The following is a 27,927-nucleotide window of genomic DNA, read 5'->3' on the forward strand; positions in this document are numbered from 1 at the left end:
AGGTATATGGTATCAGCAGCCCTGGATGCTGCGTCTTGTGCAGCTCAAGCATCCAGTAATATGGTAGCCGTCCGGCGGATGGTCTGGCTAAAGGCTTGGCAGGCTGATTTGTCCTCAAAGAAATCACTGACCAATCTGCCGTTTCAGGCCATCCGGCTCTTTGGGTCAATGTTAGATCAAATAATTAAGGCTTGCAACAGGGGGTACAAGCTCCCTTCTCCCTCAGGCCAAGCCTCGTCGATATGTTTTCAAACGTAGGGCTCAGCCCTTTCGCCGTACCCCAGCGACAGGCACTTATGCTCGGGGCCCACAGAGGTCGCAAGCACCGAGAGATAAGAGGAAGGTATCATTTCGGGCCACCCTGTCATGGCATTCCCGCAGTTCCAACAGCAGAGCTACTAGGTCAGGGCCAGGCAGAGCCACTTCAGCCTGATGCCAGCAGGGAGTCCAACTCCCTTCCCAGTACCTCTCCCAGACTAGGAGGCCGCCTTCTCCTCTTCAGAGATGTCTCACAGAATTCAGTAGAGGATCTCTGGGTAAAGGAGGCAGTATCAACAGGATGCAAGATAGACTTCAACGTGCTTTCGCGAGATCGCTTCTTTATATCACAGCCACCAAAAGACGCTGCTATGGCTCTAGTTTTTTTTGCGGCAATCGACTCTCTTCTCAACGCAGGAGCAATCGTCACCGTTCCCGAGCAGGAACGTTTTACTGGCTTTTACTCAAATCTGTTTGTGATACCAAAAAAGGATGGCTCAGTTATTCCCATACTAAACCTCAAAAGGCTAAAAAGATGGGTCTGCTTACGCCATTTCAGGATGGAATCGATTCGTTCGGTAATTACGTCTATGGAGGATCAGGAATTCCTATGTTCCATAGATATCCGGGACGGCTACCTACACGTACCCATTTTTCAGGGACATCAGAGGTTTCTGCGTTTTCCTGTCCAAAACCAGCATTTCCAGTTTGTGGCCCACCCATTTGGGCTGGCAAGAGCCCCCAGAATTTTTACAAAGATTACGGCAGTGATGGTAGCTATATTAAGGGTCAGAGGCATAATATTGGTACCATATCTCGACGATATTCTCATCAAGGCGCCCTCCTTCGCTCAGGTCCAGGAAAATCTAGGTTGTAGTTTTAAACACGCTGTCCCGGTTTGGTTGGATAATAAACAGGGAGAAATCCCACCTAACACCAACACAACGCCTAGAATTCTTAGGAATGGTAATCGACACCCGCCGCTCAAGGGTCTTTCTCCCAGAAAGAAAGTGGATTACCCTCCAGCAGGGAATTCGCTCTCTGTTGAAATTCTGGCTTCTATCCTTTCGTGCTGCCATGAGAGTCCTGGGATGAATGGTGGCAGCTTCTAGGATACTGCAGAGAAACATCCTCCTTCAGTGGGACAGGTCCATCTCTTCGCTGGATCCCCCCTTCCTCCCTTCCATTCAGACCAGGGAGTCCCTCAAATGGTGGCTGACCTCCCCCCTTGTTCATCTGGGATGGCCTTTTCCCCCTGTCCACTGGCAGGTAGTAACTAGAGATGCCAGTCTCCTGGGCTGGGGTGCGGTATTCCGCCACCTGACTGTCCAGGGACGATGTTCGAGGCAAGAATCCTTACTATCAATCAACATTCTAGAACTGAGGGCGGTCTTTCTAGCACTTCTACATTGGGAAAGATACCTCAACAACCAGCCAGTCCAGATTCAAACGGACAACGCCACGGCGGTGGCATACATCAATCACCAAGGGGGAACCAGAAGTCCCCGGGCACTGGCCGAAGTATCCAGGATCTTCAACTGGGCAGAAACTGCAATTTCGGCAGTTTACATTCCCTGCACAGACAACACGGCTGCTGACTTCCTCAGTAGGGAGGGGCTCACGACAGGGGAATGGTCCTTACACTAGGAAGTGTTCCGTCAGATATGCCAGCTATGGGGGACTCCAGATGTGGACCTCCTGGCATCATGACAGAACAGAAGGGTCCAACAGTTTGTCTCAAGATACCGCGATCCTCTAGCAATAGGGGTTGACACGCAGGTCATTCCCTGGACACAGTTCAGACTCCCTTACCTGTTCTCTCCCTTTCCTCTCCTGCCCAGACTGCTAAAGAAGATCAAGGCGGAAGGGGTGCCGGTCATATTGATCACCCCGTACTGGCCCAGGAGGGCCTGGTTCGCAGAAATTATCAATCTTCTCACAGGCACCCGCTGGAGACTCCCCGGCAGACCAGATCTCCTGGCTCAAGGGCCGTTTTACCACCCGAATTCTCGGTTGCTCAATTTGACGGCATGGCCGTGGAAACCACAATACTGAGAGCAGCGGGTTTTTCGGACCGATTCATTGATACAATGATCCAGGCTAGCAAGCCGCCTTCTTCCAGGGTCTGTTATTGAGCCTGGAAGGCCTATTTTGGCTGGTGTGAGTGTAATCACGTCACACCTATGCCCTGTTCCCTGCCATCTGTCCTGGCTTTTCTCCAGGCAGGGTTAGATGGTGGTCTGTCCCTAAGTTCCTTGAAAGGTCAGGTATCTGCTCTCTATTCTTTTTAAAAAAAATTTGGCCTACCGCTTACAGATTAAGACCTTTCTGCAAGGAGTGGCACATGCGGCCCCTCCCTACAGATCCCCTGTGGCTCCATGGGATATTAACTTAGTCTTGGAAGCCTTGACAGGTTCACCCTTTGAACCCCTACAGGAAGCTCCCATGTCTTTGTTGTCCTGGAAGGTGGTATTTGTCATTGCCATCACCTCTATCAGGCGGGTTTCAGAATTAGCAGCATTGTCCTGTGGCCCTCCATTCCTATTTATGCACCAGGACAAGGTTGTTTTGCGGCCTCCTCCTAACTTTCTTCCCAAGGTGGTATCGGCCTTCCACCTGAACGAGGATATAATCCTTCCGTCATTTTGTCCCGCTCCATCCCATCCTTTGAGCGTTCTTTGAATAAGCTAGACCTGGTCAGGGCGATAAGGATCTATCTGACTAGGACCGCTCCCTTCAGGAAGGCGGACTCGCTATTTGTTTTCCCCAATGGGGTGAGAAGAGGCCTGCCGGCCTCTAAGGCAACAATTGCCCGCTGGATCAGAATGGCAATTCTGGAAGCCTACCGGTAAAGGACAGGGTGTCCCCTGCTGGGGTCAAGGCCCATTCAACCCGGGCGGTGGACGCCTCCTGGGCGGTACACAACAGGGCAACAGCCATGCATTTGTGCAAGGCTGCCACATGATCGTCCGTGCATACCTTTTCAAGATTCTATAAGGTCCATACCTATGCTTCAGCGGACGCCAGCCTAGGCAGAAGAATCTTGTAGGCGGCAGTGGTGAGTTCTCCGACCTGAAGGAAGTTTCTGTCTTTTCCCACCCCAGGGACTGCTTTTGGACGTCCCACGGTTTGTGTCCCCCAATGAGACGAAAGAGAAAACAGGATTTTGGTTGCTTACCGTAAAATCTGTTTCTCAGAGTCTTCATTGGGGGGCACAGCGTCCTCCCATGATTTTAATATGTGTAATGAATATATGATGACTTACATGATAATGTCTCCTCCTACTGCTTTTTCTCTAACTGACTGTCCTATAGCCGGTCGGAGGGGTGTATACTGCGGAGGCGGAGTTAACATTTTTTTCATGCATAGTGTCAACCTCCTAGTGACAGCAGCACACACCCATGGTTTCTGTGTCTCCCAATGAAGACTCTGAGAAACAGATTTTACGGTAAACACCAAAATTTTGTTTTATCCAACGCGTCAAAGCGTCAGCGCTTCTTCCACGATGATGTCAGTGCTTCATCCTCCATGTCATCAGCGCTTCATCCCCCATGACGTCAGCACTTCTTCCTCCATAATGAACGGTACCACAGGTACGTGGCCATTTCCTGTGGAAGAAGTTCTGTAACTTTGAAACGCATTGAATAAAAACCAAGCTGAGATTTGACGTCTTCTGTACACAGCAACGCGGAGATGTCCGCACATTAGTCCTATCTTCAGTCTACAGGGGATAAGTGATGATACAGTAGGTGAGGGTAGAGCTGGTCATGGTATGGTGGATTGGTGGTTACTGCAGGTTGTAGGGTTGTTGGGACCTCTAGGTTTTCAGGTTCCTTTTGAAGGTTTCCACAGTAGGCGAGAGTCTCATATGTTGGGGTAAAGAGTTCCAAATTAGGAGGGATGCGCTGGAGAGATCTAGTATGTGATTGTGGGAAGAAGAGATGAGGGGAGTAGAGAAGGAGATCTTGTGAGGATTGGAGGTTGTGTGCAGGTAAGTACCGGGAAATGAGGTCTCAGATGTATGGACGATACATGTTGTGGACGGCTTTGTATGCCATGGTTAGGGTTTTGAACTGGAGTCTCTGGATAATGAGGAGCCAGTGAAGGGATTGACAGAGGGGAGAGGCCAGGTAATAGCAGGGCATAGTAACAGTTAGCAAGGCGGAAAAAAGACATTTGTCCATCCAGCTCAGCCTAAATTCCGTTAGAATAAATCCACAGATCTACGTACTTCTAAAGAACCTAATAACAATATTGTTACGCTCCAGGAAGACATCCACGCCTCTCTTGAACCCCTCAACTGAGTTCGCCATCACCACCTCCTCAGGCAAGGAATTCCAGATTCTCACTGCCCTAACAGTAAAGAATCCTCTTCTATGTTGGTGGAAAAACCTTCTCTCCTCCAGACGCAGAGAATGCCGTCACATTCCTTGGTATCCTTGGAGAGATATTTGTATTGTCCCCTTATATACTTATGCATGGTTATTAGATCGCCCATCAGTCGCCTTTTTTTCTAGACTAAATAATCCTAATTTTGCTAATCTCTCTGGGTATTGTAGTTCCCCCCCCATCCCCTATATTAATTTTGTTGCACTCCTTTGTACTCGCTATAGTTCCATTATATCCTTCCTGAGCACCGGTGCCCAAAACTGTACACAGTACAACATGTGCGGTCTAACCAGGGATTTGTACAGAGGCAGTATAATGCTCTCATCGTGTGTATCCAGACCTCTTTTAATTCACCCCATGATTCTGTTTGCCTTGGCAGCCGCTGCATGGCACTGGCTGCTCCATGTAAGTTTATCATTAGCTTGGATCCCCAAGTCCTTTCTATGTCAGATTTACCCAGTCGTTTCCCATTCAGTGTGTAACGGTGATATTGATTCCTTCTTCCCATGTGTGTAACCTTACATTTAACAATGGTAAACCGCATCTGCAACCTTTCGGCTCAAGTTTCCAACTTATCCAGATCCATCTGTAACAGAAGTGGATTAGTCGGGCAGCAGAGTTTAGGATAGATTGGAGGGGTGCGAGAGTGTTAGAGGGAAGGCCACACAGCTAGAGGTTGCAGTAGTCAGGGTGGGAGATGAGTGCATGGACTAGGGCAGTGATGGCGAACCATTCTGTAACCGAGTTCCCAAATTGCAACTTAAAGCCCAATTATTTATGACGAAGTGCCAACACATGCCAAATGCCCCATCATGATCCCCTTCTTGTAGTAATATGCCCCATCATGATCCCCTTCATGCAGAAATATGCCCCATCATGATCCCCTTCTTGTAGTAATATTGGCCCATCATGATCCCTTTCATGTAGAAATATGCCTCATCATGATCCCCTTCATGTAGAAATGTAGAAATTGCCCATTCCACCACCTCCATCATTTCCTCCACCCTATCATTGCCCTCTCCCCATCACTCCCATCATTGGCCCTCTCCCCATCACTCCCGTCATTGGCCCTCTCCCCATCACCGCCCTCATTGGCCTTCTCCCCATCCCTGGCCCTCTCCCCATCACTCCCTTTATTGGCCCTCTCGCCATCACTCCCATCATTGGCCCTTTCCCTATCATTGTTCCTCTCCCCATCATTGTTCCTCTCCCCATCATTGGCCCTCTTCCCATCATTGGCCCTCTTCCCATCACTGGCCCTCTCTCCATCACTCCCATCATTGGCCCTCTCCCCATCACTCCCATCATTGGCCCTCTCCCCATCACTCCCATCATTGGCCCTCTCCCCATCACTCCCATCATTGGCCCTCTCCCCATCACTCTCATCATTGGCCCTCTCCCCATCACTCATCATTGGCCCTCTCCCCATCACTCTCATCATTGGCCCTCTCCCCATCACTCATCATTGGCCCTCTCCCCATCACTCATCATTGGCCCTCTCCCCATCACTCATCATTGGCCCTCTCCCCATCACTCTCATCATTGGCCCTCTCCCCATCATTGACACACACACACACACACACACATCCCCACACACCCCCACACACTACAGCGGCCACACTTACCTCTCCGCGCGCCGGCATCTTCCTTCCTCTCACTTCCTCTCACACATTGAGCGGCGCGGCCACGGCTGGATGACATCATCATTCAGCTCCACAGCTGCGCTGCTCAATGTGTGAGGCAGGAAGCTGTAGTCCGGAACAAGGATGAGGCAAGGCCGTGTGCCAGCTGAGAGGGCTCTGCGTGCCATAGGTTCGCTGTCAGTGGACTAGGGGTTTTGCAGATTCTTGTTTGAAAATGTACGGATCCGGGAAATATTTTTGAGATGAAGTCGGCAGGGAGTGGAAAGGGCTTGGATATGTGGTTTGAAGAGAAGGTCAGCATCAAGGATTACCCCGAGGTAGCGAGCTTGTGGGACTGGGGAGAGTGGGCAGCCATTGACTTTGATGGATAGATCGGAAGCCAGATTGTAAGCTAGCAAAGAGGGAGTAGGAAGAGAAGTGGGAGGACAGTCCAAGATGGACGTGTTGTTCCAGTAATCCAGTAGGCATGGGGAAGAAGTGATATGGGGTGATAGCTAGATAAAGAGGATGGGTCAAGGGAGGGCTTTTTGAGGAAGGGTGTGATTGAGGCATGTTTAAAGCATGAGGGGAAGATACCAGTTGTTAGTGTTAGGATGAAGACTGTGGTGAGGTTTGGGGTGAAGTGGGATGGGATCGGGTCAAGTGCACAGGTGGTGAGTTGTGATCTGGAGAGTAAAAGAAAAAGTTGTTCTTCTGTAATGGTGGAGAAGCTGGTTTTGGAGGAGGAGGGCTCAGTAGTTTGGAAGAAGGGTTGTGGGGGTTGCAGGCCAAAGCTTTCTCTGATGTTATCAATCTTCTACTTGAAGAATGAGGCAAAGTCTTCAGCTGAGATGAGTGGAGAGGGAGGAGGTGGACGGAGGAGTGAATTGAAAGTGTTGAGTAGCTGTTTAGGGTTGTGAGACATGGAGGATGTGAGAGATGAGAAGTAGTTGTTTTGCTGCAGTGAGTGTAGCTTTGAAAGTAGTGAGGGACTGTTTGAATGCGATGAAGTGCTCGTTGGAGTGGGATCATTTCCATCTCCGCTCAGCAATCCTGGAAGCTCGCCTCAGTTCTATAGTCAGGCTGGTGTGCCAGGGTTATCTGTTGATTTTGCGAGCTTTGGTATGTGTGAGAGGGGCTACCAATTCTAGAGCCACAGCTATTGTGGTGTTATATAAAGCAGCAGCAGCAGCGTCCGCATTGTTTAAGGAACCAATGTCTGCAAGAGAGAGGAGGGATTCAGAAAGTGAGTGTGGATTGAGGTGTTTGAGATTTTTTGAAATGGTGTGCAAGTTTGTGGAGTGGGGATTGTGGACCTGGAGAGAAAAAGGAAGAGAATGTAAGTAGGTTGTGGTCAGACAGAGGGAGAGGTGAGTTGGAGAGGTTGGATAGAGAGCAGAGATGAGTTAAGATGAGGTCCAGTGTGGCCATCTTTGTGAGTGACTGCAGAAGACCATTGAGCGAGGCCGAAGGAGGAAGTGAGAGAAGTTTAGTGACAGCCGAGTGGGAAGTGTCAATTGGGATGTTGAAGTTGCCCATGATGATCGTGGGGATGTCAGCAGAGAGGCAGTGAAGTGGTCAATGAAGGTGGTGGCTGGCCCTGGAGGACAGTAAGTGACAGCCAGTTGGAGGGGGAGTAGATGTGCAATGAGTGCACCTCAAAAGAAGGGAGCGTAACAGATGGTGATGGTGGGATTTGGGTGAAGAAGCAGTTAGGAGAAAACCAACTCCTCCGTAATGCCTGCTGCTGGTGCAGGTGGTGTGAGAAAGATGGAATCCACCATACGAAAGTGCAGCTGAAGAGGCTATGTAGAGGAGGGGAGCTACGTTGTTAGCACTGTACAAAGTGGTGGGCTCAGTGGTTAGCATTGTTTGGGCTCAGTGGTTAGCACTGTACAGTGGGCTTTGTGGTTAGTACTGTACGTTTACGTGGTTAGCACTGTACGGTGGGCTCAGTGGTTAGCACTGTATGGTGGGCTCTGTGGTGGGCTACGTGGTTAGTGCTGTACAGGTGGCTCAGTGGTTAGCACTGTACAGGTGGCTCAGTAGTTATCACAATAACCTGGTAGTGTTGGAGTTCCTCAAATCCCACCAAGGACAACATGTGCAGTTAGTTTGTATGTTTTACCCGTGTTTCTTGGGTTTCTTCCCACTCTCCAAAGACTAATTGAGGATTTAGACTGTGAGCCCCGATGGGGACAGTAATGATGATTATGTTTGTAAAGCTGTAGAATTAATGGCGCTATATAACAAAAGCATAATAAATAAAAATCCCCCCCCCCCCAATACCGCCTCCCCGTAATCGTCTGTGTGTAACCCCTTTTCTCGCTTGTCAGGTGGCTGGAGGTGCAGGTGGTGAACTTCACGTGTGTGCAGCGCTGGGCGATCTACCTGCGCCTTCTCCAACAAGCCATCTGGCCAGGGGGAAAGTTGCGGACTCAGCCCCGACCGGTGCGGACGCCGGAACAGAAGGAGGCCGCGCGCAGACAAGCCCTGCACAGCCTGATGGGGGTTATACCAGGTGCGTCCACCTCCCCTCCCCATCCCAAGCTCTTGGCTGCTGGTCTTGACCCATGTTCTGTCCACAGATTTGGTGCAGGAGATACTCGGCGTGGAGAAGTGTCAGCTCGTCTGGCAGGCGGTCCTCGACTCGCTGCAGCACCCCCAAATAAACAGGTGAGGGCGCTAACAAGAATTCTGAGTGCTGAGCAGTGGCAGATGACAGCACCATAGGTGCTGGTAAACAGTGTTCAGTATAAGTGAGTACACCCCCCTGTATTATCACTACATTATATACACAGTGCTCAGTATAAGTGAGAACACCCCCTGTATTATCAGTACATTATACAGTATATACAGTGTTCAGTATAAGTGAGTACACCTCCTGTGTTATCAGTATATTATATATATACAGTATTCAGTATAAGTGAGTACACCCCTGTATTATGAGTACATTATATATACAGTGCTCACTATAAGTGAGTACACCCCTGTATTATCAGTACATTACATACTGCTCAAAAAATAAAGGGAACACTTTCATTTGCAACAAGGCTGTTTGTGTTCCCTTTATTTCTTTGAGCAGTATATATACAGTGCTCAGTATAAGCGAGTACACCATCCCTATGTAAAGTCAAATTTACTCAATATCTCACTGGGCACAAGATGATTTTTCTGACAATTGTCGGTTTCACAGAACATTTCCCCCATAACAGGACAGGGAGATTATAATATAACCCATCACAAAAGCTTCAGTTTTACTCCACTTAGGTGATGCAGAAATTAGTACACCCCCATCAATAACTCTTCCATGCAGTGTTGTGTGTGACCTCCATGATGTGTGAGGAGGCACGAGTCTTCTGTGCCTGGAGGTACAAGGTGGAGAGCTATTACAGCGTCCATCTTTTTCCAGAACGAGCTCTAGAGCCTGGATGTCGGAGGGGAAGTGTTATACAGAGCAGGTCATGGTTGGCTCAGTGTCCGCCAAATTCTGGCCTCCTGTGGCTGGCGTTTCGACAGACATGGTTCAGGACGTTATGGATAAACATGTCCACTTTTGTCCTGTTTCTACAAAGGTCATTGGTTCTGAAGTTTTGAGGTTTCTTTAGACGCAGCTTTGCAAATGTCCTCTGTGCGGCCATGTTCTTATGAAGAGGTTTTCTACCAACAACCCAAACTCACAAGCCTGACCTGTGCTGAGGCCTGTAGAGACTGAGCTGTAGCTCTTGGGGATTTTTTTTTGCATTTTCTTTGAAAATTGCACGGTATGACCTCAGGTTGAATGTTCGCTTCTGGGAAGATGATTTGTCTGGAATGTTTCCCCCTTGTGAAGCATCTTGCTCACTGTTTATCCGTATGGATTTGGCCTTCTACCCTTCCCAGATTGATGGACAGCAGCAGTTGCTTCTCTGATCTTTGCTGACATCTTTCCTCCTCGGCATTGTGGTAATGCTGCTCCTGACTTCTCCAGAACAGCAATCTGCCAGAACTTCTGCTCTTACAGTGGGGTTCACACTGACTCATGGGTATTGGATTAGCAGCAACTGGCTGCTATCTACCCTGCTAATTCCTAGGGAAGGAGTAAAGATGTACTGAATTTGTCACACTTGTAGTCTTCATGGTTTAATTTATCATGTCGATTTTACGAAAAATCATGATCTTCCAAAGGCCAGATTAATTCTGTCCTGATCCATAAAGCCTACAATTTGCGGAGGGTGTACTTAGTTTTTTCTGTCACCCATGACCGCACCAACGAGAGAGGGGATCCGCCCTTCAAGGACAGGAAACCTTCAGGATAAAAGTCTCTCTGCATCAGTGGTTTCCTGTCCTTGACGGGGGAGCCTTGTTGGACGGCGGCTGAAGATAGGATGGATTCCCAGACCTGGGCTGTCCGACTAGGGCACAGTCTTGGCTGCAGTGGCGCTGGAAGCCCGATGGGGTATTGTCCGTCGAACATAGCGTGAGTCTGCGGCGCCATCAGCGCATGTTATCTAGGAGCCGTGTGTCCTGGATGCCTGATCACGAGATGCAAACCAGAAGTTGCACCCTGATGACGCGCGTCTGGATTTTTCATCCGGAATTAACTTCCAGGAGTGAGTACCGGAAGCTGAAGGAGCGTGCCGGCCGGCAGATCCTCTTGCTACTAAGTATTTAAGGGAGGATAACTGGTCAGGCAGGGGAGCTTGTGATATTACAGTTATAGAATCACAGTAGCCCTTTATACAGCACCAGAAGCATACAATGCAGCAACAGCAGCCCATGGATCCGGAGCATCTGCCGCAGCGTCTCCAGCCATGGTGCCAAAAGCTTTCCCAGGAAGGTCAGCCACGTCTGGACAAAGGTGGCCGCTACAGCGGAGTACCCAGGACCAGGGACTCCAGAGATTCCAGGTCTAGCTGGCACAGCTCCAGCGGAGTACACAGGACCAGATACTCCAGAGATTCCAGGTCTAGTCGGCACAACTCCAGCAGAGTACTTAAGACCAGGGATTCCAAGTCAATTTGGCATAACTTCCGTGGAGTACTCAAGACCTGGGATTCCAGAGATTCCAGGTCAAGTTGGCACAGCTCCAGCAGAATATGCAGGACCAGAGATTCCAGGTCAAGTCGGCACAGCTCCAGCATAGTATGCAGGACCAGGGACTTCAGAGATTCCAGGTCAAGTCGGCACAGCTCCAGCGGAGTATGCAGGACCAGGGACTCCAGAGATTCCAGGTCTAGTCTGCACAGCTCCAGCAGAGTAGACAGGACCAGTGATTCCAGGTTAAGTCGGCACAGCTCCAGCGGAGTATGCAGGACCAGGGACTCCAGAGATTCCAGGTCTAGTCTGCACAGCTCCAGCAGAGTAGACAGGACCAGTGATTCCAGGTTAAGTCGGCACAGCTCCAGCGGAGTATGCAGGACCAGGGACTCCAGAGATTCCGGGTCAAGTCATCACAGCTCCAGAGGAGTACTCAAGACCAGGGACTCCAGAGATTCCAGGTCTAGTCGGCACAGTTCCAGCAGAGTACACAGGACCAGGGCATCCAGAGATTCCAGGTGTAGTCGGCACAGCTCCAGTGGAGTACTTAAGACCAGGGATTCCAAGTCAATTTGGCATAGCTCCCGCAGAGTACTCAAGACCAAGGACTCCAGAGATTCCAGGTCAAGTCGGCACAGCTCCAGCAGAGTATGCAGGACCAGGAATTCCAAGTCAAGTTGGCACAGCTTTCACGAAGTACTCAAGACCAGGGACTCCAGAGATTCCAGGTCAAGTCACCACAGCTCCAGCGAAGTACTCAAGACCAGGAACTCCAAAGATTCCAGTTCTAGTTGGCACAGCTCCAGCGGAGTACACAAGACCAGGGACTCCAGAGATTCCAGATCTAATCTTCCCAGCTCCAGCGGAGTGCACAGGACCAGGGACTCCAGAGATTCCAGGTCAAGTCATCACAGCTCCAGCGAAGTACTCAAGACCAGGAACTCCAAAGATTCCAGTTCTAGTTGGCACAGCTCCAGCAGAGTACACAGGACCAGGGACTCCAGAGATTCCAGGTCTAGTCGGTACAGCTCCAGCGGAGTATTAAGGACCAGGGATTTCAACTCAAGGCGGCACAGCTTTCGCGGAGTACTCAAGACCAGGGACTCCAGAGATTCCAGATCTAGTCTTCCCAGCTCCAGCGGAGTGCACAGGACAAGGGACTCCAGAGATTCCAGGTCAAGTCACCACAGCTCCAGCGAAGTACTCAAGACCAGGAACTCCAAATTCCAGGTCTAGTCGGCACAACTCCAGCGGAGTACACAGGACCAGGGACTCCAGAGATTCCAGGTCTAGTCGGCACAGCTCCAGCGGAGTACTTAAGACCAGGGATTCCAAGTCAATTCGGCATAGCTCCCGCAGAGTACTCAAGACCAGGGACTCCAGAGATTTCAGGTCTAGTCGGCACAGCTCTAGTGGAGCACGCAGGACCAGGGACTCCAGAGATTCCAGACCAAGTCGGCACAGCTCCAGCAGAATACGCAGGACCAGGGACTCCAGGTAAGTCGTCAACGCTCCAGCAGAATAGAATATTCCGCTGTCTCTAAAGGAGAGAGTGGTGAGTGATCTACGAAAACGTCCAGCCTGTTAATGAGGTTTTCTCTTTCTCTTTCGCCCTCTATGGCTGGAATTTCCCAGAAAATTCTCTACAAAGTCTAATCATCGAGCCTGTCAGCTATGTGGTCAGGGGTTAACCAGGACATGGCCTAAAAAATGATGTCAGGCTTGCATAGAGGAGACTGTTTCCTAGGAGTACACGTGCCAATACATGCAGATTTCCAAAAATTTCTCAGAGTGGCAGTGACTATAGACGGGGTCACGAGACACTTTCAGTACAATGCCCTACCCTTTGGCCTAGCAGTGGAACCTCGGGTGTTCACGAAGTTAATATCAGAGGTCACGGCTCACCTCAGAGAAGAGAACAGACTGATCATCGCCTAGCTAGACGATTTCCTCAAGTAGGAAATTCATATGATCATTGTCAGAATTAAGTGGGGGAGATATGCAATACCTTAAGAGGCTTAGAATGGTTTTTGAATCTAGACCAATCAAAATTGGACCCACGAAGGACACAAGACTTTATACGGCTCATACTAGATTCTGAGCATCAGGAATGTCGCCTTCCAGATCAAAAGCAAGAAAAGATAATCAGTCTGATATCTATGGCAATGCAATAACCTGTAATAATCCTCAGAAGAGCGATGTCCCTGCTAGGCTCTCTCACCTCATGTATCCCGGCAGTGAATTGGCCCAGATTCACACAAGAGAATTAAAGTGGAACATACTAGAGAACGAGAGAGCCTTACGGGGAGATCTAGAAGGCTATCTAACACGGTCTCAACAGGTGATACACTCATTTCACTGGTGGTTGGGGTTGGACTCGGTCCAGGAAGGTTTGCCTTGGGATCCCAACATCAACAGGGTAATCACCACAGATGCCAATCCCAGGGGGTGGGGAGCCCATCTGGATGACCATTTAGTTCAGAGAAATTGGTCAGTGGAAGAAAGGAAGGGTTCCTTGAATATATGCAAGCTTCTGGCAGTAGAAGCTAAAGGGACTGCTACCATTCCTGCAGGGCCATCATGTGAGAATGCTCTCAGACAGCCAGGTCACGGTTGCATACATAAAATAACAAGGTGGCACTCGCACCAAGACCCTGATGCAAATTTCAAGGTGTATTTTTGTGCAGGCAGAAGTGAATGTCCCGTCATTGTCCGCCCTACACATTAAAGGCAGCTACAGAGGGAGAATGGTGCCTAAAAAGTCAGTATTCAACCAGCTTGGGGCCATGTGGGGTCCTCCAGAGATCAATCCGATCGCAACCAAGATAAACAGGAAGCTAGAAAAGTTTTGTTCTCTGAACCTGAAGGAAAATCCTCAGGTAGTGAATGCCTTTCTAATCAGCTGGGATTTCAGTCTTGTGTTAGCTTTTACTCTGATCTGTCTGATTCCAGCGGTATTAAGGAAGATCAGACAAGACGGAGAAAGAGTGGTTCCCATAGTCCCCTTCTGGTCCAAGAGACCTTGGTTCTTCTGGCTCAAGAAAATGTCAATCACAGAGCCCTTTATTCTTCTGGAAATCCCAGACCCTCTATCTCAGGGGCCTATATACCATCCTCAAGTGAGGTGGCTGCATTTAAAAGCCTGGAGCTTGAGAGGTCGTTACTAGAAGGAAGGGGGTTCTCTTTAAATCTTGTTTTCCAACCTACTGGGTAGTAGGAAATCAATTACCATGAAAATATATGGTAGAACATGAAGGAAGTTCCTATCATCCACAGGGTCTACTTTAGGAGGGAAAGGTACCTCTCAAAGCGATCCTAGAGTTCCTTCAGAAGGGACTAGAACAGGGGCTTTCGGTCAGTACCCTAAAGGTTTAAGTGTCGGCCTTAGGTGCACTATACAACTACAACTTGGCAGAAAACAAGTGGGTGTCTAGGTTCATAAAAGCATGTGCTAGAGGCAAACCTGTCCTGAGTTTTGGAGGATAGAGTAAACTTGAAACATTGAATCCTGATCTGGCCTTTTTTTTTTTTTTTTTTTACCTAAGGTCGTATCGAAGTTTCATAGATCTCAAGTAATAACATTACCTGACCCTAAAGAGATCCATTGTGCAGTTTTTGAACTAATTATCTTTCCTCCATCTCACATACCTTCCCTACCTGATCTATCTATCACAATAAATGAATTCACACTTTCCCCTGTCCCGGTAATCCCCTGCCTTGGCGTAACCCTTGACTCTGCCCTGTCATTCAAACCACACATCCAAGCTCACGCCACCTCCTGTCGCCTCCAGCTCAAAAATATTTCCAGAATCCATCCTTTCCTCAACCCCCACTCTACCAAAATGCTTGTGCATGCCCTAATCATCTCCTCCCTCGACTACTGCAACATCCTCCTCTGTGGCCTACCTTCTAACATTCTCGCACCCCTCCAGTCCATCCTTAACTCTGCTGCCTGACTAATCTCTCTCCTCGCTACACTTCTACTTCCCCTCTTTGCATATCCCTTCACTGGCTCCCAATTTCCCTGTGTATCCAGTTTAAACTACTAACACTGACCTACAAAGCCATCCATGACCTTTCTCCTCCATATATTTCCAAACTAGTCTCTCAATATCTTCCCTCATGTAATCTCCGGTCCTCCCAAGACCTCGTTCCAACCTCCACTCTTATTCGCTCCTCACCCAATTGCCTCCAAGACTTCTCCCGAACATCCCCCATCCTCTGGAATTCTGTGCCCCAGCACGTCCGGTTATCCACCACATTTGGATCCTTCAAACGGAACCTGAAAATCCATCTCTTCAAAAAAGCTTACAACCTATAATGACCACACGGCCACCTCAACATCATCGGAGCTACTGCAACCCCTGACCTACTGTCTCCTTCCCCATAATCCTGTAGAATGTAAGCCCGCAAGGGCAGGGTCCTCTTCCCTCTGTACCAGTCTGTCATTGTTAGTTTTGTTTACTGTAAGGCTGTGTTCACACACAGCGTTTTTTTAGCGGTATTTTTAGCGGTTTTGCCAATAAAACAGCTAAAAATATGCTTCCCAGTCATTTCTATGCATTTTGCACTTTTTGTGCATACTGATGCGTTTTTTACCGCAAAAAAACACGCATCACGGTAAAAAACGCAGCATGCTCATTAATTTTGCGGATTTTTACGCGTTTCTGGCTATTTCTATGCTTTTTGAAAACGCGCGGAAAACACGCATAAAAAAAAATCGTTTTCTGCGCAAAAAACGTGTGGAAAACGCGCAGAAAAAAATGCGCGGTCTCTGGGAAGGGAGTCAGGTTTTCCAGCAGAAATTTTCTGCTACGTGTCCACTTAGCCTAAGTGATATTTGTATTTTGATGTAATCCCGTCTCATGTACAGCACCATGGAATTAATGGTGCTATATAAATAAATAAATAATATTTAATAAAATAATAATTTAGCCGCTACGGAGACATGGAAGAAGGGTAGGGCTCTATATATCTCCTTCCACTGTGGCCAGTAAGGAGTCAAAGGTTTTGAAAAGTACCTTATCGAGGCCATCAAGATAGCCTACACAGAGGCAGGTATAGCGGTGCCAGAAAATCTAAAAAGCCCTCTCTTCAAGAGTGATGGCAACATCCTGGCCAGAAAAAGCTGACGTGTCCATCAAACAAATCTATAAGGCTACGTCTTGGTCTTCTCCTACTTTTTATAGACACTATAAACTGGATCTTCAGGGTTCTTCAGGCTGTGGTCACGCTCTAGCTTTCTTTGGTTCTCTGTAATTCTCTCGTTGGTGCTGTCATGGGTGACAGAAAAACAGGTATATTACTTACCGGTAATGTGTTTTTTCTCAACCCATGACAGCACCCTTATATTCCCTCCCTTTACTGAGTTGATCACCTTCTTTGTGTGTGGTTTAGGTCGTTCACTTATGGTGACTGTCTTAAAAAAAAAAAAAAAAGCTTTATATAGGTGTGTACACTAATCCTGGTGTTCTCTGTAAATCTACTGATACAGGGAGAAGTGCCGACTTTTTTATCTTGAAGGCTTCCTGTCCTTGACGGGCGGATCCCCTCTCTCCTTGGTGTTGTCATAAAAAAAAAACCTCATTAATGGTAAGTAATATACGTGTTTTCTCATGGTTATACTGCGCATCAACATGTGCAGGGAATAAATAATTTCGGAAACCACAGCAGATGACGGCGGCTTATGTAATAATGGTTTCCAGTCCGGCACAGATATGTACCTAGTGCCGTTCCAATGCACTGTTGTGGGTTCTGTTGTGGGGCCTCGTGGTTTGTGCTGCTGTGGTCACTGATGCTTTCCTCTCCGTAGGCATCTGCTGTACTGTATATGGGATGTTCTCCTAGAGAGTATGACAAGCGATCGCCCTTCGGTGGATGACGCCGGCGCCGTGTGATCTGTTTCTGGACGGACCAGTCACCGTAAATTTATGGCATGGATGCTGTCAGTGCCCCCTTCATGGATCCTGTTACCAGTGCCACTTTGCCACCTCCCTTCATGGATCTTGTAACCAGTGCCACTCCACCACGCCTCCTTATGGATCCTGTTACCAGTACCACTCCGCCGTGCCCTCTCACTGGTCCTGAGCACTGTTTGGCCGACCTCCTGAGACACACAGGAGAGTGTGACAAGCGATCACCTCTCTGTGGTTGACGCCGGTGCCATGTGATCTATTTCTGGATGGATCAGTCACCGTAGATTTATGGCATGGACGCAGTCAGTGACCAGGCAGCGGTGGAGGAGCACCCCCTCATGGATCTTGTTACCAGTGCCACTCTGCCGCGACCCCTCATGGATCCTGTTATCAGTGCCACTCCGCCACGCCCCCTCATGGATCTTGTTACCAGTGCCACTGCGCTGCACCCCCTAATGGATCCTGTTACTAGTGCCACTACGCCGCGGCCTCTCATGGATCCTGTTACCAGTGCCACTCTGCTGCGCCTTCTCACTGGTCCTGAGCACTGTTTGGCTGTCCACCTGAGACACACAGGAGGGATGTGCAGCGCAGAGCCGACACCATGTGATGATGGATGTAAAGGCCCCACCCAGTGTAGGAGTCCCCAGGTCTCCCTCTAAGCTGCTTCTGGAATAACTGGGAGATGAGCGGCCACATCGTACAGAAGCGGCTCATTGTGTTGTGGCAACTGACAACCTGGGTGGGAGATGGATGGCGATTGGTTGTCATCAGATAAGGAACGGCTCAATGGAATCTTTGCAAGAGATGACAACACGAGACTGAGCTCCACTGGGGGGGAGGTGTGTTATGTAATGAATGGGTTAAATGAACGTTATGTAAGTGGGGGTCACAGGTTGGCTCCACAAAGAGCGGAGATATCGTCACCGTTTCAGTTACCGGCTTGGGTGGTACCAGTGTGTGGTGCGCAGGAGCGGCGTGTTGCGTCATCGCTGCACATTGTATCGTCGTCCGTCCGGTGTTTTATTTTTCTTCTGCTTTTATGTATTATTTTATTTAGTAAATTGCAGAGAACCTGATGAGTCGTCTCCTATCTACTCCGGGGCAAGAAGAGGCGCTGAGTAACATAAAGTACCGCGGATGGGGTCGTTACTACATCATAGCGATTATTTCGATACTGGAGCGTTATAAGAGGATATCAGTCACATATGATGTAAATGGCACATGTTATGTGTTGTGGGTTCTCATTGGTTTCTGGGAATGTGCAATTATATTTTCATCCGGGACAAGGTATTTTGGTGTCCTAGGCAGATGAAGGCAATGCCCCTCCTGCCCTCTCAGCTCACAAGCAAAAGAATGGGTCAGAAACCAAAGTAATAGGACCCCTAATGCCCCCGCCACCTCCAGTGGATCAGGTAACAAGTTCTGATGACCATGTCCACTGACTAGAATTATTACCTGTTTCACCAAAAAAATACCAATAAAATTAAAAACATGGTGTACTTTAGGGGTGAGGTTCAACAGGGAGCAATTTCAAGCTATATATAGAATCACTCATTGTTTGTGGACCATTTACACAATACAAGGGACAAATAGCGATATTCATCCCAGACGCCCTATATTATAGTGTCAGACCCAAGGACGGTCATGAAAACTAGTGTGACTCAGCTATAATGGGGGCCTACTGGTTTCAATTAAGGTGTCCAGCATTTGGCGGTTACCCCAACGGAAATTAAACAGATTCCATTATAGATAAAGGGATATGCATAATGGTTTTTGCCTTGCTCATGCAACAAAAACTGTTTGCTACAAAATTGATGGCGATTCAGGACCCATATTCCCGTATGGACAGAGGTTCAGGAACCATATTCTTGTACTGAAACTTGTCGTATTGCTGTACTGATGGTGTTTTTTGTGTTGCATTCCTGTACTGATGGTAGTTTTTGTGTTGTATTCTTGTACTGGTGGTGGTTTAATTCATGTAGTCATGATTCTGGTGCTGTATTAATCACCAGAACCATCATCAGTACATGAATATGAAACCAAAATCATCATCAGGACATAACTAGAGTACCAGAACCATCAATAGTACATGAGTATTGCAATGGAAACATCATCTGTAAATAAATACATCACGGGAACCACAATCAGTACATGAATACATTGAGAAAACCACCGTGAGTAAATGAAAACATCAGTACCATCATCAGCACGTTTGTCACCAGAATCGCCATATGTATTTGAATACCAATTCATTGTAATATCTAGTCAGCCCCATACGCCTTTATATTACATAAATCTACCACTCCCAGTATGTCCTTAACTATAGTAAGGAGATGCTGGGAGTTATTAACAGTCATCATCAGACAGGACCATACAGGAACCAGAGTATGATAATTAGTCAGTATCACAAATAATCCAGGTACCTTATAGATCAGTGGTCCCCAACCTTTTTTGCACCAGGGACCGGCTTGAAGCAAGACCATTCTTCCATGGCCCGGCAGGGCGGGGATGGAGGTGTGACAGGGGCGGGGCTTTTGTCATAAGGGGGCGGGGCTATGGACGTGGTTGTAGTTTAGCAGTGCATACTTATCATTTAATTATAACATTTATAATGTGACTCAACTCACCATAGGTTTTAAATGAGTGGGAGCACCTGGCTTGTTTCTCTGTTTCAGTGGGAGCACTGGGCTACTTCTACTGATGGCCGTCACTGCTAATGATGATTTGAACCTACAAGGAAATGTAGCATTGAGCACTTAAGAAAAATTGTACTGGAGTTCTGTACATGCTGATTATTTTCTAATCATCAGAAAATGTATGTGTGGTTCCCCCTGTCCTGTCCAGCTCTGTGTGGCTCCCTCTGTTGTATGCATGGCTCCCCTGTCCCACCCTTGTATACATGGCTCTGCTCCCATCCTCCCATCCTGTATGCATGGCTCCCCTGTCCCATCCTGTATACATGGCTCCGCTCCCACTCTTTCTCCCCTGTATGCATGGCTCTGCTCCCACTCTCCCTCCCCTGTATATATGGCTCCGCTCCCATTCTCCCTCCCTTATATATATTATATATGGCTCTGCTCCCACTCTCCCTCCCTTGTATATATGGCTCCGCTCCCACTCTCCCGGCCTCCCTTGTATATATGGCTCCGCTCCCACTCTCCCAGCCTCCCTTGTATATATGGCTCCGCTCCCACTCTCCCGGCCTCCCTTGTATATATATAAAGTAGATATGACAGGCTCAAACCCCAACTTAGGTGCTCTGGGAAAAAACAAGACTAAAGTATAGGAGTAACCCCGGCACACTAATAACATGAAAGTAAAGTCTTCTCAACGACAGTCTTTAATTGTTGTGATTTTATTGATTGTGAAAAAAAAGGGGTGGTGTTACAATCCAAAAAAGGGTGGTGTTACAATCCAACGTTTCAGCTCTACATCTCGAGCTTTCATCAGGGATATGACTAGATCCTTGGTTTTGAGGTGTGTGTATAAGTGGTATAGGTTTGCCTTTGTAATCCAGCTGCTGGAACGGTACCTATAGTAACCACGATGTGTAGGGTCAGCACGTGACTCCCGTCCTTGTGTCCTAAATCTAGTCAGGTGTGGAGGAGGCCGGAAGTCTTCCGGCCTCCTCCACACCTGACTAGATTTAGGACACAAGGACGGGAGTCACGTGCTGACCCTACACATCGTGGTTACTATAGGTACCGTTCCAGCAGCTGGATTACAAAGGCAAACCTATACCACTTATACACACACCTCAAAACCAAGGATCTAGTCATATCCCTGATGAAAGCTCGAGATGTAGAGCTGAAACGTTGGATTGTAACACCACCCTTTTTTGGATTGTAACACCACCCTTTTTTTTCACAATCAATAAAATCACAACAATTAAAGACTGTCGTTGAGAAGACTTTACTTTCATGTTATTAGTGTGCCGGGGTTACTCCTATCCCTTGTATATATGGCTCTCCGCTCCCACTCTCCCTCCCTTGTATATATGGCTCCGCTCTGCTCCCCCATCCTCCCCCATCATACTTACCCTCACATCGCTGACCTTTCTTGCCGTCGCTGAACTTCCCTCCCTGCATCTCACGGCGCTTCAGCTCCTGTGCGGAGCGGTCACGTGCTACCACTCATTAAGGTCTATGAATATGGACGCCACGCCTATGGGAGATGAGTGGCATCCATATTCATGACCTTAAATGAGCGGTACACGTGACCGCTCAGCGCTGGATGAAGCCGCCGCGGGATGCAGGGTGAGTATCAGCTGCTGCACCCCCTCCGGCTCCCCTTCTGTCCGCGGACCGGCAAGGGCACTGCAACGGCCCGGTGCTGGGCCGCGAACCGGTGGTTGGGGACCCCTGTTATAGATGACTGTGGAGACACGGGGTCGGCGGGTGCCCAGGTCTGCTTGCTAGAACCACATGGACCAAGGAACGTCCTGCTGAACGCCCTCTCTCATTTTAACGTGGGCATAACGCTACTCAGACAACACAGAGTGAGGGTAAAAGTGTGACAATATTTTATTGAACCACAAAACAGGCAGATAACATGTAGAACAGTCCCAGCACATTACCCTAAGACGGTGCACATTACAGAGTCTCATCCTTCCGCTGACTCACCGGGATAATAGCAGCTGTTACTTCAGAGCTCCCAGGGGCGACTACCCCACCTGTGGCATGCACAGAGAGGTGGTAACGACAAGTGTAGCAAGATGACAGTTCATTCAGGTACAATGTCAGTTGTCAGTCACAACCTGGCTTCATCTTCCAGGGTCTACTGCCCCACCTGTGGCACACACACACAAAGAGAGGAGGTAACGACAAGCTTAGGAAGATGACAGTTCATTCAGGTACAAGGCCAGTTGACCCGAGGGTCACAACCTGGCTTCTCTGAACATCTCCATGGAGCCAGGCGACCGGCGGGACCCAATCCTGGCTTCCTCCATACATATCCATGGTTCAGCGATGACCTATGGAACAGATCTGTATTCTTCCAATTGGGACCAAAGTCCCCCGAGTTGTTTCCTGAAGAATGATAGATCTGTGTCCTTCGTGATGTAGCCATGATGTATTGGCAGCAGTCCTGTAGGGTCCCCTGGATGTTTGGCAGCATCTCTTGCTGTCTTTCTCTCTTTCTGTGTCTCTCTATACTGATAAAGGTCACTATATGAGAGAAAAGCGCAAATAGGGTTTCAGGATGTACAATCAGATTGCACTCACCTGGTGTATCTTTACATTAAAGCATAGAAACTCATCAGAGTTGACAGCTGCTGCAGAACCACAGGTCAAACTAGTAACTGAATCATATCATGAAATCTGGAAAATTCATGGATACCATCTGCACTGCTCCATAAATAAAGGTCCAGGCGAGTTGAAGATAAAGAATGGAGGTTTATTCTCAATGCATTTCGAAGTCCATAAGACTTCTTCCTCAGGAGATGCTATCGCTCTATACTGAGGCATGTAACCTTTTTATAGTTAGCAAGTGTCCTTCATTCAGTATTACAATAAATGCTAAGAATGGAGATGAGATCAAGTAGCATTACTTGATTATTTAATCTATTTGCATAGTTTTTCCTCCTCTGTTCTCAGAGTCACCAAACTATCTGGCCTACACAATGCATAATTAGCATATTAGTAAACATCACTAGTCATCAAGGATAAGAGCACAATATGTTATATGAAATGTCAATATTACAGACTTAAGAGCCTGTCACACTAAGCTATATCGCTAGCAATATTGCTGTAACGTCACAGGTTTTTGTGACGTTATAGCGATATCACTATGTCTGATACTTACCTCCGACTGCTCCCCCGCTGGTTATCGCTGATCGCGCGAGAACGTCCTGGACAGTTTCTCGTCGTCAGCTTCCTGCTGTGACAACGAGCAACGCGTGGAGCCGGGCGGGAGGACGTCAGGATCGCCTCGTCTGACAGGTAAGTAGCGACCCCTGACCCCTGCGATGTCGCTGGTGAGATCTGCCTGTGTGGCAGCTCACTAGCGACCACTTAGCGATGTACCAGCGATCCTGACCGCGTCATATCGCTGGTCGGGATCGCTGGTACATCGCTAAGGGTGACAGTACCTTTACACAAGCAAAAGTCTGTTTTTTTGACCAAAACATACATTCAAAAGCCAACATACAGATAAGACTATTCTCCTTGGTTTGCTTAAAATAGGTGTGTGGTTAATTAAGCTACAGTGCTGTGTCTCCACAATAACATCTTGCAGTCGTCTCTTTCTTTTCATCTCCATCTTGTCTGGATGCCATAATGATTTTTCACATCCACAGCTGTTCCCTGCCGACCTCTCTCTTCTCTGGTCTTTGGCAGCACATCCCAACACAGTGTCCGTAAACATAAGAGTGTTATTAAAATGCCCTCTGCATAAAAATATTTGTCCATATTATGACCCTAAATAATCCTCCTATGGTATATGGCCTCAGCCCTGTCTGCCATTATCATTTTATGCCCCCTCACACTATGCCATCATACTGCCCACCGCGCTGCCCGCTTTAAACTGTAACCACTCCTCGCACGGTATCTACTTACACTTATGTGTCAGGAGGGAGTTTTTTTTGTGCATATTCATATATTTTGTCATTTGCAATATTTAGAAAAAAAATTTAAAAGTGCCTCAGTCTGAAGATCCTTTACACATTTGTTAGACCTAACAAGTATATGTCATGGGTTCAATTTAGGCTTGATCAGCGTTAGATTGATGGGTAGGCCGAGTTTAGGTTCACCGCTCTTGCCTGTTGTGGACGGCCGGGTTTATGTTTCATCCGCTCTGGCCTGGTGTGGACGGCCGGGTTTAGATTTCATCCGCTTTGGCCTGGTGTGGACGGCCGGGTTGGTTTAAATTTCATCCTCTCTTGACTGGTGTGAATGGCCAGGTTGGTTTAGGTTTCATCCGCTCTGGCCTGGTGTGTACGGCTGGGTTTAATAGAAAATGAAGAAACAGCCGCACTCAGAAAATTAGTTCCTTTGCAAAAAATAGTCTTGTATTCATTTACATATGTAGAAAAAAGCACCAAAACACCAAAGCAGGATCAAATAGACCCTATTCCGGGTCTTTCTCAAACCTCACTGCAAAATGAATACACAAGCATTAGTGTATTGGAAAAGATAATGTATATACAAGGAAACTAGAACAGATATATACAAATATACAGAAGTACAAACAAACAAAATACAAAAACATTCCCTGGTATGAGCTTTCAATAAGCGTGGATATAAGCGGTGGGGTCCAACACATGGTCAACTAAAGGCTTAGGTATTGACACAAAAATGAATTGATTATAGGAACGAAGAATTTATAGAATTCCATATAACAATTGAGACCTTGATCTCACCATCTATAGTGGTGGATAGTGAATGCCTCATAAGAGTAGGAATAGGATTCATGTACAGAAGCAGGTCTAAAGCAACTAACCTGAAGTCAGAAGAAAAAGTAGATGAGGTCCCTTTTAAGGGCTGTGGAGGAAGACAAGCACATAGTAAAATATATGAAAGATCCAGCCGGGGGTGTGCTTGGATCCACAATACTAACCTCCATTATGAGAATAATGTCCTTCATCTGCTGTGGTGTGCTGCAAAATGCAGTGGGTCTATTTATATCGTTCTGAGAAGTCAGAACAAGGTGTGGGAAGCAGCGATTGCGTAATATGGAGCATGGGAGAGAGGCTTGGGGTGAGGTGTGACGTGACGCAGTGTCAGAGCCATGCTACTGCGCATATGTGGTATGAGCAATGACATAGCACAGCTGGAATTGGTTGGCTGCAAGGGGCTGCCTTGTGTGCTTATGTATGACTAATAGTGCTGCGTGGGTAATGGCAGAAGGGTAGTAATCTGTGACAAGGTAGTTGTTTGGCCTGGATTATTGGAATAGAGGGTAAATGGAAGGTTATTTCAAGAAATGTAGTGGAGGCAAGAATATGGAAGAATTGGAAAAAAAAACAGCTGGGTTTAGGTTTCATCCGCTCTGGTCTGATGTGGACGGCAGGGTTTGTTTTGGGTTCATCCACTCTGGCCTAGTGTGGATGGCCAGGTTTAGGTTTCATCCGTTCTGGATTGGTGTGGACGGCCGGGTTGGTTTAGGTTTCATCCGCTCTGGACCGGTGTGGACGGCCGGGTTTAGGTTTCATCCACTCTGGGCTGATGTGGACGGCTGGGTTTAGGTTTCATCCACTCTGGACTGGTGTGGACGGCCAGGTTTAGGTTTAATCCGCTCTGGACTGATGTGGACTGCCGAGTTTAGGTTTATTTTGCTCTGGCCTGGTGTGGATGGCTAGGTTTAGGTTTCATCTGCTCTCGCCTGGTGTGGACGGCCAAGTTAGGCCTCTTTCACACTTCAGTTTCTTGTGTCAGTTAAAATCCGCCAAAAAGGTGGAAAAGCGGATCCGTTCCTAACTGAAGTGAACGGATGCAACAGGATCCGTTTTGTGACGGATCCGCAGAATGAAGAATTTTAAAGGAACCGCTGGCCGAGCGAAAAAAAATTTTCATCCGCCAGAAAGGATTTGAGGGTTAATTTTCTCCCTGACTTCCTTTCTCCGGGCATGCGCAATGGAAAATGCGGATCCAACAACAAAAAAAACGCTGCAAGGTCCGTCCAGGCATGCCGGTGGACGCAAAAAATGTGGCGGATCCTCACAAAAACGGATCCAACGGATGGCCATCCATCAAGATCCGCCAGTAATGCAACTCGATGGGGAAAAAAAACGGATCCTCAAACAAAAAATGGCGGATCCGTTTTTTTCAAAACCTGGCGGATTTGGACTGATGGTCAAAAACGGAAGTGGGAAAGAGGCCTTACGGATTCATCCGCTATGGCTTGGTGTGGATGGCCAGATTGGTTTAGGTTTCATCCGCTCTAGACTGGTGTGGACGGCTGAGTGTAGGTTTCATCCACTCTGGCCTGGTGTGGTCGACCTGGTTTAGGTTTCATCTGCTCTGGCCGATAACAAGCTGGATGGTCTCTACTTTACAACAAGCTAGATGGTCCCTCTCTTCAGTAACAAGCTGGATGATCCCTCTCCTCAATAACAAGCTGGATGGTCCCTCTTCTCAATAACAAGCTCAACGGATCCTCTCTACAATAACAAGCTGGATTATCCCTCTCCTCAATAACAGCTGGATGATCTCTGTCCTCAATAACAAGCTCGATGGTGCCTCTCCTTGATAACAAGCTGGATGGTCCCTCTCCTCGATGATAAGCTGGATGGTCCCTGTCCTCGATAACAAGCTGGATAGTCCCTCGACTCCAGTAATGGCGAACCTTTTAGAGACCGAGTGTCCAAACTGCAATCCAAAACCCACTTATTTTTCGCAAAATGCCCTGAATACTGAGGTTTTAGATTATAAAGACAACTCGTACATTAGCGCGCTATAGAGTCAATATCAATGAGCTTGTAATCGCTGCACTACAAGCCTAAGATAGTAGCCATCAATTGTAGTGAAGGTCTGTTCTGGAGAATGGAGAGGATTTTTAATCAAAAGTAAAATTGCAGTTGTTTGTTTTTACAACCTCTTTGCAATTGTAACCCTTTATCATGATGAGAGCAATCCCTTTAAGGCAGGGATATCAATCTCAAATACACAGAGGGCCAAGGTTAAAAGCTTACAGAAAGTTGCAGGCCATCCTTGATATATAAATGTCTACAATTGAGGAAGTTTTTCCTTATCAAATAAAAAGATTAATGTGTGGAATAATATAATGTTATGTAACAGTAGTAAAAAGCATATGGCCCCATGACCTAATTTAAAAATGTAATATCAAAGGATAAAAAAAACTTGAATAAAAAGATAATAAAGTATGATGCAAACAATAGTGCTCCCAAACACAGTATGTTACCCCCACAGTGAACTACTCCACAAACAAAGTATGATGAGCCTACTGTACCCCCCTCCCTCAGTTCCCCCAACAAAGAATGGTGACCCCATCACAGTATGATTCTCCAACTGTGATCACCACACAGCCCTCCATACAGTTTAACGGGCACATAAAGTCCTCCATACAGTACAATGGCTCCACGTAGATCTCCATAAAGTATAATCTCTCCACATAGTCCTCCATACAGTGTAATGGCCCCCACATAGCCCTGCATAAAGTGTAATGGGCCCCAAATAGTGCTTCATGCAGTATAATGGCCCCACACGATGCTCCATACTATAAAATGGCCCCACAAAATGCTACATACTGTATAATGGCCTCACATAGTGCTCCATGCTGTATAATGGCCCCACACGATGCTCTATACTGTATAATAGCCTCACATGATGCTCCATACTGTATAATGACCCCACGTGATGCTCCATACAGTATAATGGCCTCACATGAAAAAAATACTGTATCTAGTCATGTATAAGCCGACCCGAGTATAAGCCGAGGCACCTAATATTGACACGAAAAAATGGGTAAACTTATTGACTCAAGTATAAACCGGGTATGCATTGTCCCCTAATCGCTATTCTGGTATGCATGGTCTCCTCATCCCTATTCTGGTATGCATGATCTCATCATCATCCTTGTGTGCATAGCTTCTCATCCCTATCCTGGTGTGCATAGCCCCCTCATCACTATCCTGGTATGCATAGCTCCTTATCCCCTCGCATGCCATAGATCCGCCACTGCTGCTCTACTAAATAACAAGCTGGATGGTCCCTCTTCATATCAAGCTGGTTGGTTCCTCTCCCCGATAACAATCTGGATGGTCC

General features: G+C 47.6%; 1 protein-coding gene and 1 long non-coding RNA gene across 7 annotated transcripts in view; one reads left to right on the forward strand and one right to left on the reverse strand.

The window, feature by feature from the left end:
• The window catches only part of SNX19 (sorting nexin 19), a 68,093-nt gene extending 49,811 nt beyond the window's left edge, over nucleotides 1-18,282 (forward strand). For 3 of the 6 annotated variants that reach the window (XM_073570047.1, XM_073570049.1, XM_073570048.1), the window contains exon 11: nucleotides 4,527-8,588. In XM_073570047.1, coding sequence (XP_073426148.1) covers nucleotides 4,527-5,163 — 637 coding nt within the window. In that variant the 3' untranslated portion in view covers nucleotides 5,164-8,588. The other 3 variants (XM_073570050.1, XM_073570053.1, XM_073570051.1) reach the window with 2 other exon arrangements.
• Nucleotides 18,283-21,705: 3,423 nt separating this feature from the next.
• Nucleotides 21,706-24,974, reverse strand: LOC141085050 (uncharacterized). The gene is made up of 3 exons (XR_012231204.1): nucleotides 24,761-24,974; nucleotides 24,644-24,684; nucleotides 21,706-24,297 (listed from the first exon to the last, which is right to left on the reverse strand). It is a non-coding gene; the product is annotated as an uncharacterized lncRNA (long non-coding RNA).
• Nucleotides 24,975-27,927: the final 2,953 nt, after the last annotated feature.

Source organism: Dendrobates tinctorius, unplaced genomic scaffold, assembly GCF_039654945.1.
Source record: "Dendrobates tinctorius isolate UK_male_01 unplaced genomic scaffold, ASM3965494v1 ptg000028l, whole genome shotgun sequence".
Taxonomy (NCBI): domain Eukaryota; kingdom Metazoa; phylum Chordata; class Amphibia; order Anura; family Dendrobatidae; genus Dendrobates; species Dendrobates tinctorius.